Source organism: Lepidochelys olivacea, assembly GCF_965140295.1.
Source record: "Lepidochelys olivacea isolate rLepOli2 genome assembly, chromosome: 26".
NCBI classification, from domain to species: domain Eukaryota; kingdom Metazoa; phylum Chordata; order Testudines; family Cheloniidae; genus Lepidochelys; species Lepidochelys olivacea.
The window spans coordinates 2,539,414-2,551,031 of NC_140436.1; the positions used below are offsets into that span (position 1 = coordinate 2,539,414).

Sequence of the window (11,618 nt, forward strand, 5' to 3'; positions counted from 1 at the left end):
CACCTTCTGGACTCTGTCCCTTCCAGTTCTCTTTGCTGCTCTTCCCTGGCTTACTCTTTGCAGTTCCTTCTCCATCCACATGCTGTGTTTGCAGCTGGAATGGGCTGCGCCCAAACCCTTGGGCATTGAATAATTCACTCTGACTGCTTTTCAGTTCTCCTCTGTGCCCGCTCCCTGTGCTTAGTGCATGGAACTTCTCTCCACCCCAGCCCTGCCTACAGTTTCCCCAGGTTTGCTCTGTACAGATCCAGTCCTGCAGGGGTTTGTGCATATTTGAATCCCATTTCACTCCAAATTACAGACTTAAGTAGAACACAGGCATGTATCCCACCCGCCCCCTGACCTTTCAACCCCTAAACACCTAGGAACATAGAAAATCCTTTATCAGACCAGATGAATGGTCCATTTAGTCCAGACTCCTGTCTCTGACAGTGATTGGTGTTTTGGTTGAAGATGAGCCCAGCTAGCCTTATCAGCAATGCTGTGGGTTTGGGTGGGGATTTCCTCTAGTCTCCTGCAGTTGATCAGCTTATGCCCTGAAGCATGAGATGCAATTGCCTTGATCTTAGCACATGTATAACTACAATATTATTGGCCATAAAATTATCTAACCCTTTATAACAGACACTGTGGGTGTGACACTGTCAGGAATATGCTCCCGTACCTCGTCAAACCACAGGGTCTAGTCCCCTCTCCCCAGGGCACGCACGGCTTCCATTAAGGGTAACGAGTTAAGCCCCCCCCCCCCCCGTGACGGAGGAACAGAATTCGGTGTGTCTGATTTATTACTGTCCTTTGAGCAAGTCCCAATGTACATGTTGGTGGTTACAGCCCCCCTCCCTGTTTGTTTGTCCCAGCCATGGCTCCCTTGAGCATTGCCACGTTACCTGCTTTGCTCCCTGTAACCAGGGGTCCTAGGAGCCCAACCCCTTCTGCTACCTCCCGGCTTTTCATCAACTTCTCCAACGCAGATCGGCAAAGGACACACGCTCACTACAGCAGGTGTGGCACTGGGCCGTGCTGACCTTCTGGGTACTTGCACGGAACACTGCCCCTTTGCACCACAGCATCCAAGGGGTCTTATTTCCTCTCGGGCCACCCACAGTATGTCCCTCCTGTCTGTCTTATTTCCAGGGTGCCTCATTTTGTTATATATGGCGCTTCTTCGCATCAGCTCTAGGCCACCAGGTTAAATCTAGGCCCGTGAGTCTAGCAACCAAAAATCAGTGCAACGGGCAGAGGTTTGCTGGCCTACAAAGACACCATGATGCCTAGCTCGAATGTCCTCTCTCCTGGCAACATCAGTAGAGGGCTGAATGGGCCATGGCGACTGATCTGCCCTCTGCCCCCTAGAAATAGCCTTTCTAGGTCAGCACTGGGGATACCCTGGCATGGGGCTGGCACTGTCCACCCTGTCCCACTTCTGTGGATAAATGCAGGACTTTATTCTCCACGGCTGCTGCTTCCACCAGGACTAATTGCCGGGGGCGGGAAAGAAAAGAAAAGCTTCTTTCTGAACTCCTAGTCTTCCCCCCCTCGCCTCTGCCCAGCATGCCCCTGTGACCTTCGTTTGGCATGTGTGTGTCGGACGCTCTTGAGGGGCACCGTAACTTTGTGCCCCGCTCTGTCCTTTGAAATGCTGTGTGTGTTTGTGGGCAGACACCGCTGCCTCATCTGAAAAACACCAGGGATCCGTGTGCAGAAGAGAGAGAAAAATACGCCTTCCCCTTTCATTCACATATTTATTAGGTGGGCAGATCATTCTGCGGTCAGCTTGACTTCAGCCTTTACCAATGGGGATATTTATAAGGAACTGCTCTGCATGTGCGTCCAAGTCACTCCTTTTCCAGCACAAGGGATAATGTTGCCTTTGTTCACTTTGGGTCGGAGGCAGAGTCAAAGCAAAAGCGCACCCTGCCTTTCATTTGATCCTCCTCCCCCTGCCCCGGCAACAAAATCTTGCATGTTTTCTGTTTAAATAGCACACAGTTGTGAAGTGTCCTGGCTCCTTCCACACACACGCTGTGGCCTCAGCAACTGCTGCAATAAATCAATAGGAAAATAGAGGCTGCCAGTTAGACTAAACAAGTGCATTTGCAAGGATTGCTAACCCTCATTAATCACTCTGACAGTCCTAAAAACACATTTCCCCTTTAATGACTGTATTTGGATAATCAGTGCTTTTTCCTCCTCAGTCAGAGTTTGAGTAACGGACAGCTGGTGTTATTATAGCCATTCATGGGAGAGAGCTGGGAGCAGGGTCAACTGAGAGTCAACCACTGGAGGTCTCCTGCAATACAGGACGAGCTGGAGAAGTTGTTGTTATGCAATAATGAGGCGAGCTGCTTGCTGCCAATACAGATCCAAACATACATTTACCAATGTCCTAACACCCACCTGTGTTATCAACATTCTCCCCCCTTCCCCCTCCAACAAAACCCACTGCTATCTGGGTTTGAAAAGCTCTTCCTTGGTTCACTGTGTTGCCTTTAGGTGGTTTTTGCTTTCAGAATAAGTTTGAAACCAGGTACATTTCTCTGTGTAAATGATGTCACACAGTAACGCACAGCACATTATGCAAACGGTAATTCAAACCCATACAACTCTAAATTAAGCCATACATTATCCGATGCACTCAGCCATATATTTTGCGGAAAGACAGGATGAAATCAAATCAAACTGAAACCGTGGAGTGCTGATTGTTAGAATAATTAATAAAGTGCATCCCAGAGCTCTTATTAGAAGATGAATTCTGCAGTAACCAGGACGTACATTCAAGGGGGAGTTGGCAACACAATCATTTCCTAGCAGAGAAAGTCACAGTGTTGACTGGCATCAGAGGATACTTTGCAGTGTTTACACAGTCTGGGCAGGTACTGCAGTCTTTAGGAAACAACTGCCATGGAGAATTTTCCTGCAAGAAGACCAAGGAATTTAGAGAGTTGCAACCCTGGCGTATGGACATATCGGAACTGTGCCCCAGCGGTTTAATTGCATGAGGAGTCCAAACTTGGGAAGGATCTCTTTAAGACAGCTACATTTTCAACTGGGGGCTTAGTGTCCCCCAAAGGGCAGATCTCCAAGGGAACCAGGAAAAATGGCAACTTCATTGTAGAGGGCTAATCCATCTGGCCCCACTCTCTCCATCCCATTAACCTGGGAAATTATTCCTAAAGCAATGGAATGCTCTGGCAGGGAGATAAAGCAGCTCTGCTTGTCCTTCCTACAGGACAGATCTTTCAAACCTCCCTGCCGCCAGCCCTGGTGTGCCCCCATTGACCTCAGAAAGACAACTCACCTGCTTAGAGTTAGTTAGGTGCTTGCTTACATCCCTTTCTGAATCAGGACCCCGGCCAGTTCAGCCTTTCCCTTGTCCTGCGGTGAACTCTCCTGCTGGTTGTGCTAGTCATGAGGATCATTTGGGCTTTGCACCTTCTAGGTCCTCTCATTGCCCCACTCCCTCCTGCCATGATGAGATCTGCTGCAAATGGGATGGTGCCTTCACTTGCAGGCTCTGGTGATAATTAAAGCACCTTTTTGTTACTGTGGGGAGAGTCAATTGAATAAAACACCTGTGGTAACAACCTGTGATGGCACCAGCCCTGGATTACGAAGCCTCTTCTCTCTTGGGGCTTTGTGCAAGCCCCCATCAGTGGGGTGCCCCAGTGGCTCAACACAGAAAGGGTTAGCAAGATCATGGACTCTTCAGCTTTTGCTGGCTCCTGGAAGATGCGAATCTGTGCCTGTGGGGGTTCCACAGGGGGCAGGAGGGAGAGGCACATGGTCAGACACCACCACCATGTGCCGTGCCCGAGATGATGGAGCAAACGCTCAGACAAAGCAGTTCGTTCCTCCTTCATGCCCTTTCCTGCTCAGAGACACCCTCCTCCCACCTCCTTCAGATACTCACAGCTTCCTTATTATTTAACCATATAGCACATGCCCATTGCTGGGGCATCAGGGCATGATGAGTAGACGGCATTGACAAATCATTAGCAACATGGCTCACTGTGCACAGCCCCAGCAACTCCTCCCACCTCCCACCAGATCCAGGGAAAACCTCCACAGTCAGACCAAGCTCAGGCGATTGCTCTGCTGAAAAGATGAGCCCTGCACCATGGTCAGCAAAGAGAGGTCTTGATCCTGCAAATGCCTTACCCCCCAAGGAGCAGCTCTGGTGTGTAAAGGTCAGCATATGCAGGATTGGGGGTGTAGGCTCACACTCACACGCACACACAGACACACGCCGCTGCACCGCTCTCAAGAAGGCACCTTTGTCCAGCTGCAGGCCATGCCTAGCGCAAAGCATGGGTCTCCTTCCAGCCATCAGCATAGTCTCTTTCCAGTGCCCTAGAGGCACACCATGGAATTTGCTAATCTGAAATCAAAACTCGGATTAACGATATGCCCTCCTTCACCCTTCCCCGACTGCAGCAAGAGATGACAAAAAACAATCAGGAAAAGTGGCAAGGCTGTAAATCTCAGCACCCAGGCCCCATCACTGAAAACTGAGCCAGGCTGGAATGCCTCCCACCCTCATGACACACCTTCTCTCTGCCCAGCCTTCTGGGCCCATGACAATCTCTTCTTTAAGAGTCCTCTTTATTTCCAGTGGCTTGGGGCCTCCTCTGTGTCATCAGGCTGGGGAAGGCAAGGAAGCAGAACCAGCAGGCAATTTATTCACCTGTAGTCAGGGCTCAAGTTGAGGGAAAGTGGGTGTAAGGGAAAATGTGAGCAGAAGGAAAGGGAAGAGAAGCCTTCCCTCCCATTAAACTGTTACCATCCTGACCTTGTGAAATGCAGCTGCAGCAGGAAATCCTTTGGGGGAAGGACTGTGGTGAATGGGGCAGGGTAGAAAGACCCACTCTGTCCTGCAGCCTCGGTGCATACACCTAACCCCCACTGATGGTCACAGCATATACACATTGCACAGGACTGCAAGACCAAGTGCTGACTTGGGGCCATTGTCCCCTGAGCAGTTCTACCTGCAGCACTGGTGGTTGGCACGTTACAGCGTCCTCTCACCTGGGCAGTTCCCTAGCTCCTTAGGCAAAGACTTAGCAAGACAATGTAGCTCAAAGGAGGGTGGGGGAACTGCGCCACTTTTACAGATGGGAAGCCCCTGGGACTGTTGTTATTCAGCTAGCTCCTGCCCCTGAATTCTTGTAAGCACATTTAAAACCTCCGGCAGTAAGGAAGGGCAGGGTGTGTCTGGGCTCTTCCGAGCCCCAAAGGTACCATGATGTCCCTGAACAGCCTAGCGGTGGTGATGTGCCCTAGAATGAGGGCATGGGAAACTGCCCAGAGTCTCTTATGGCCAGGGAGCAGGGGGAATGACAGCTTGGCCACACCCCAGCGTATCTCAAGTGCACTTCTGTGTGCTCTCTCCCTCACATGCTGCCTGAAGCACAATTTGGCTGAATAGTGGAATTTTTTTTTAAAAAGATTGCATTTGGCTAGGAGCTCCCGTTTAAGCATGTTATATTCAGCTGGAGGAACATCCAGGAATTTAAATGCAGGGCACAAGACACATATTAGAGAGAGTAATTAACTAAAATTAATTCCATGATTCACCCCATGCAACAGGATTAAAGCCCTCAGAGGGAGTGCATTGCAGGTAGAGACACTTTAGGTGCAGCAAGATAGATGTGCCTATGGAGATCCCACTACTGCCAAAAAAACTGAAGAGATCAGATAAGAAACAGGCCTCTCTCCCCCTGGAAGGGCAGAACATCCCCCCCACCACAGGAAGAGGGGGCAGCGGTAGGTGTTGCCTTCTCATCCCCGCCAACCAGCCAGGGCGAGATAGTTCACCTTGTCCCTTTCCTTCCAAAACAACCCAGGTTTCCATTTCGCAAACTGCTCCAAGCTTGACGGCGGCAAGCTCAGCGCGGTGTGAAGACAGACGCTGTTGGGTGGCCTGTAATCTTTTCTGCCAAGCAGGATGGAGATGGGAAGGATACGGATTTCAGACTCATTTTTCAAACCTGTTCTCATTCGCTCTGCCTGCATGGTGAAAAGGCAACCGGAGAAAAATCACTCTCGGCAGCACTCACATTTACCTTAGGGGAGACACTGAGCTAGGTACAGGAACAGGCATGGGTTCCCCTTTATGTTGCTTTTCCAGCCATATATAAATTCCTTCTCATGGCTGCAGTTACAGAGATGATCTGGAATTGAATAGCTAGAGAAACTCTGAGGGGCTTTGGATCTTTGCACAGCTGCTCCTGGTTCTTAACAGCATTCCCACCCCTTCCCACCATGCTTGATATGACATGAGCAGAACCTCCACACAAGCATATATATTAATAAGGAACCAAGGTACCAGATATCCCTTTCTGCACGGTTAGCTCTGTATTGTCCAATAATGACATTATAATTGGGCCAGGAATGGAAATAATGGTATCCTTAACACCCTGATGCTCTAGGAATTGTTCTGGAGAAGTTCAATGGCCTGTGTTAGATCGCAATGATCCCTTCTGGCCTGGGACTCCATGACTCATTCGATTCAGTTATCTAGTCCCAGGAGGGACTGGTCTATAAGCACTCTCACCCCGTCCTCCCCCAGCCCAACATCTGCAACGTGGGGACAATTTTCTAACTCTGAGTGCTGCTGAGATCAAAATATTTGGTGAAATGCTGTCTAGGGCCATATCGCTTGTACTCAGTAGCTGCTAGGTACCATTATACCCAATGCCTGGCACCTGGCGTTACTCAGATGAGCAAACAGGCAGTGCCAGCACCTCCACTTGCTCTCTTCCAGGTGCATAATTGCAATGCAGGTAAAATAGGTGTAAGTAGGGCAAGGGGTAGAGAAATAAACTCGCTACTGGGCTTCTTTGTGCCACTAGATGGTGCTGTAACCCTTCAAGCCTCCACCTCCACCAACTCTCCCCCACCCCCATCCCCAAAATCCCTCCACCAGCTGCTTCTGCAGCTCTCTTATTCCTCTTCAGTTACAGGCTCTTGCCCTTCATTTTTTGTATTGCCTGTATAAAACTGTACCCAACACCATTCGTTAGGGGGAACAAAAGCCACAGCACTCAGGCGTGACATTTACAACAACATTCTGGGCTTTTCCCTTTTCCCCCCAAATCATTTGTGGCTCACTTTTCATGGAAAACCTTCTGGCTGCTGCAAAGGAAGTGCCTGGCTAATGGAGGCGATTTGTGTAAAGACAAGAAAGCGGGGGAAATGGGTGAGAAAATGCAAGAGAGAACACACCACAGGGTGAATATAACCAAGTATTCATTTATTAACAAAATAAGACTTACCAAGATGGAGCTCTATTCACCCAAAATGATCCACAGCCTTCCCTGCTGTGTTAGACTGGGGACGGGAGTGGGGCAGGCTCTGCACCCCATTCATGGTTCATTCCTGTAGGTCAAGAAAAGCTGGGGTTTGGGGATCGGGGTTTTTGGTATGTAGACTGGGCCTGTAGAGATCAGATCAAGATGGATTTGGCCCTGGGCGCTGGATTAAACGACCCAGTTGGTACCAGGCAGGGCGGCTCTCTCCGATTTCTGCAGCTGTGAAGGGTCTCTTCTCCCCCGCCCCCATCAGTGAGTTACGGACACCAAATTCATAATCCACATCTTTTAATTTTGATCAGGTGCCCTGTGGTGGGTCAGCGAGCGAAAGCAAGTCATTTGCAATGGCACAGCCATTAACACCTTATCCCAGGACATCAGTGGACTCCTTCAGTATTATCAGGGGAGTCCAGAGACCAGGCTGACTGGTGCACTAGTTATAGGTTTGTTCAGGAGCCCACTGGTGCTGGAAGGCAAGGTAGATTTTCCAAGCACGGGAGAGCAGGAGACAGGATACCGGACTAGATGGAGGACCACTGGTTTGAATCAGTATGGCACTTCCTTTGTCCTTTTCCAAACTATAGAAAGAAGCAGGGAGCGTCCACCCACTGTCCTGATCAGTAGGTCTCCTTGGCTTTTGCAGACAGTACCGCATTTTGGGATGAAGAGAGCTCTGGGGTAGCACGGCCATAGATGTTCTCCCAGCGGCCCTTCCTCCCTCCCCACCGCCGTTGCCCCTTCCCCAAAATACATTACAAAAAAAAAATTACATCTCTGTTAACTGTACAAACAAAGAGAAACGGAATTTCAAAATGATAAAACGAGGGAGGGGAAAATGTATTTGTTAAAAGAGGCATGCAAGCACTTCCTGGGGAGGGGAGGGGAGGGGGCAAAATAAAATAAAATTTCAAAAGAAGAAGTAAAAGGGAAAACAAAGGAAAAAGAAAAGCCCCACACCTGCAAAGGAAAGGATTTTTTTTTTTTTAGACACAGACTTTTTGCATACCATTGATTCATTGGTGTATTAATGCACTTAATATTCCCAGCTTTAAGCTAACATACAGTAAATAAATACACAGTCCAAGGAAGGGAAGGAGAGCGGGGGAGGGAGAGGAGACGGGGGTGCTTTAGTTACTGATATCCAAGCGCAGAAGCTGAAGTTAGTCTTTGGCCATACAGCGCATATGGAGAGTAGTAGGTTCCAGCTGCTGGCAAGGAGGGCACTGGCAGGGCACCGGCTGTGGGCAAGTGGCTCTTGCCATAAGGGTGGTACCTGTTTAGTCCCAAAGTGTGTGGGCTCCTCAAAGACAGGGATCCCGGTAAAGTGTTGGGGCTCCCTGGGGCGGTGGGTGGGAGGTGGAGGTGGCAGGACGCCGCAGAGCCAAGGCCAGAGGTAGGGTAGCCAGCCAAGAGTTTCTCCGCCCCGGGCAGAGCCGTGTGGGTCCGTAGGTGGGTGAGCAGTTCCTCTGAGGTGGCAAACCTCTTGTCGCAGGGTCCACTGGCAGACACCCAGTTGCATATGTGGGGAAGGGGGTCATTCTGGAGCATGAAGCCGTAGGTGTAGAGGGGGTGGCTGGGCAGGCTCGGGGTGGCACTGGAGGACAGGGTGGTGTGGACGGAGTGCAGGGGGTGTGTGGGGTACACCAGGGGGTATCCGCTTTTCAGGCTGCCGGGGTCGTGCACACAGCTCGAGCAGTTGCTGGTGCCCAGGTGCGAGGCGCTGTGGTAGCTCAAGCAATAGGGGTCTCTGCATAATCCCTGCATGAAGGAGGGCGGGGAGGCCCCGGTCAGCGGGCTGGAGCTGGGCGGCTTGCCGGGCAAGCCCAAGGTCCCCGGCAGCTGGCTGCTCACCAGGCCGGCTTTAGTAGGATCCAGGCCGGGCACGAACTGGGACGGGTAGCCGGCGTAAGCCCCAACGATGGACCCATGGTAGCCGATGCTGGAAGGGGGCAGAGGGAAGACGGAGTGGCCCGGCTTGTAGGGGGACACCGGGGCCACGTGGCCGGCGGGCGCCAGGGCCGGAGGCTCCGATTTGCGCCCCGAGGCGGCCTCGCCATGCGCCCCGGTCTCTGCGCTCCCTGCGCTCCCGCCGGCCCGGCTCAAGCCGCTGCCCCCGGGCCCCGGCGCCGCTTCGGGGCTGGGCTTGGCCGCCGCCTCGGGCTCCTTCTTGTCCTCCTGGCCCTTGCAGTCTCCGTGCTGCGGGGAGCTGCCCCGGGAGCCGCCCGGGGAGGAGGCGGCGGCCGCATGCGGCGGGAAGGGCGGGCAGGTGGCGCTGGGCACCCGAAACCCTGCCTTGTCCGCGCCGGGGCCCGCGCCCGCCGAGCCGGCCTCCTTGCGGGGGTCCCCGCCGCCCTTGGAGTAGGGCTTGAAGCTGGACTTGTCCTCGGCCGGGGAGTCGCCGCCGCCGCCCAGCTGCTTGAGGGCGGAGGAGCTGGAGCGGGCCCCAGGCTCCTTGTCCGCGCCGGGCAGCCCGTTGGCGGTCACGGCGTTGAGCTTGGAGGAAGGCGGCGGGTCCGGCTTGCCGATCTGGGAGCAGGTCTGTGCCAGGAGCGCCAGCGGGCTCTTCTTAGCGTCCAGCTGCGGGAGAGAGGTCAGAGCGCAGATGAGCCGGGCGCAGTGATGCTGCTCCGGGGAGCCGGGGCTTGGACCCTGCGGCTCACTCCGAGCCTCGCGCAGACAGCCCCCCAAAGCCGGGGGACCCTGGGGGGTGTCCGCTAAGCCCCAGCGCAAGGCTGGGGAGAGAGAAGGGCTCAGCCCCCCAGCCCAGGGGCAGACGAGGAAGCTCAGCCCCGGGGCGCTCTCAGACCCCCACAGCCCAGGGGAGAGACTGGGGGTAACAGCCCCATTGGCACCCTCCAGCGGGGCAGAGACTGGGGTGGGTGGTCTCCGGGTTCTCAGCCCCTGCTGGTCCCCACCAGGAGGAGCCCCAGCCCCGTCTCTCTCCTTTGGATCCTCGCCAAGGGAAGGCTCGCCCCAGGCTCGTCCTGTTGCTCTACCCCCGGCAGGGTAAAGAGGATTTGCTCCTTCCACCCGCCCCGCTCCGAAACTTCGCTTGGAAACCTGGCAGAGGAGAGGGACCCCGGTGCCGTGTGAGTCGCCTGGACTCCTTAGGCTCTCCCAGGCTGCCCGACCCCGAGAGATCAGAGAGGCGCAGGGCGGGGCGACCCTCCCCAGCGTGCTCCCAGGAGGGCGCAGGAGCCCGGAGCTTCCTAGCGCCGAGAGAGGGATAGAAACAAGGGAAGCGACGGGGCACATAGTGCCATCCCCTGCTGCGGGGTGTGCGCGCAAAGGCGCACCGCACTTCGGGGAGGCACTGTGCGCCCTGCCCCAGGGCAGAGCTGCGTGGCACAGTCAGGGACCGGGGAAGGGACGAGGAGCGGATTAGCAGAGCGGACCGGGGCGGTCTTGGGCAAGGCGGCTCGGGGACCGGTCCGGGTGCGATCCCTGCCCGGGGCAGGAGGAGAAAGGCGCGGCACCGGGACAGCGCGCTGCGCCCTCCCCGGGCAGGCAGAATGGCGGGGGCCCCCTGGCCGGGACTGACCTCGATGGGGCTGACAGGCGTGGAGGAGAGAGGCTGCAGGTATTCCGGGTGCAGGAGGTGGCCGGTGTGGGCGCTGAGCATTTTCAGGACCCTGATGGGGAGCCGGTTCGCCTGGCGCAGGGGGTCCGCCGCGGGCAGGTGCGAGAGCGCCGGGCACGCTGCTGCTGCTGGGGACGGTGCGCTCTCCCCTCCGCCGCTCTGCGATGTCCTTGGGTTAGATCCAGCGGGCGAACCGCTCATTTGGAGGAGGTTGCAGGAGGAGAGAGCCGGGCGGGGTGGGGTAGGGTAAGGGGGGAGGGGAAAGGGAGGGAGGCGAGCTCCGGGGGCTGCGGGGCGAGCTCCGCAGTGCTGCCGAGCTGAGCAGGGCGGTGGCGGCGGCGGCGGCGGCAGTACCGGCCCCGGTAAGACAAAAACCTTTCCCTTCCCCTATCAACACGTCAAATAGCCTAGATCAGCAGCCACGCTTCAAAGAGACCAACCCTCCCCACCAATCCGGGACCTGCCAGGGACCCCGGGGCGGGATCAGACGCCGTGGGGGGAGCTTAGCTGAGTAGGAGGGGAGATGCTTAAAGGGCCCTGGGCGGCCCTCCTGTCCCCGGCTCTAACAATGCCAGATCCAGGCTGAACCAGACCTATTTCCACCCGTAGAAGGGACGAGACACGCCCCCCTTTAAAAGCACATCCCATCCCAGCCGAGCAAGATCATGACAGCGCTAAAAGGAAGGGGTGTGGAGAGCTGCTTTTTGGCTTAGAGAGGCCCCAAGCTC

General features: G+C 54.6%; 1 protein-coding gene and 1 long non-coding RNA gene across 2 annotated transcripts; both read right to left on the reverse strand.

Moving 5' to 3' along the window:
• Nucleotides 1-1,741: 1,741 nt before the first annotated feature.
• On the reverse strand, nt 1,742-5,745 carry LOC311513356. Its single transcript, XR_014709710.1, has 3 exons — nt 3,299-5,745; nt 2,773-2,914; nt 1,742-2,040 (listed from the first exon to the last, which is right to left on the reverse strand). It is a non-coding gene; the product is annotated as an uncharacterized lncRNA (long non-coding RNA).
• Nucleotides 5,746-7,231: 1,486 nt separating this feature from the next.
• ZNF703 (zinc finger protein 703) lies at nt 7,232-11,409 on the reverse strand. The gene is made up of 2 exons (XM_084615116.1): nt 10,852-11,409; nt 7,232-9,887 (listed from the first exon to the last, which is right to left on the reverse strand). Exons 1-2 carry the CDS (start codon nt 11,089-11,091, stop codon nt 8,442-8,444), a joined length of 1,686 nt encoding a protein of 561 aa, XP_084471242.1. The 5' UTR covers nt 11,092-11,409; the 3' UTR covers nt 7,232-8,441.
• Nucleotides 11,410-11,618: the final 209 nt, after the last annotated feature.

Bases quoted from the DNA above. Each gene is read 5' to 3' on its own strand.
- ZNF703 (XM_084615116.1), bottom strand. From the start codon at position 11,091: ATGAGCGGTTCGCCCGCTGGATCTAACCCAAGGACATCGCAGAGCGGC. The intron at 9,888-10,851 runs GTCAGTCCCGGC...TCTCTCCCGCAG, and splicing joins CGCCTGTCAGCCCCATCGAG to CTGGACGCTAAGAAGAGCCC.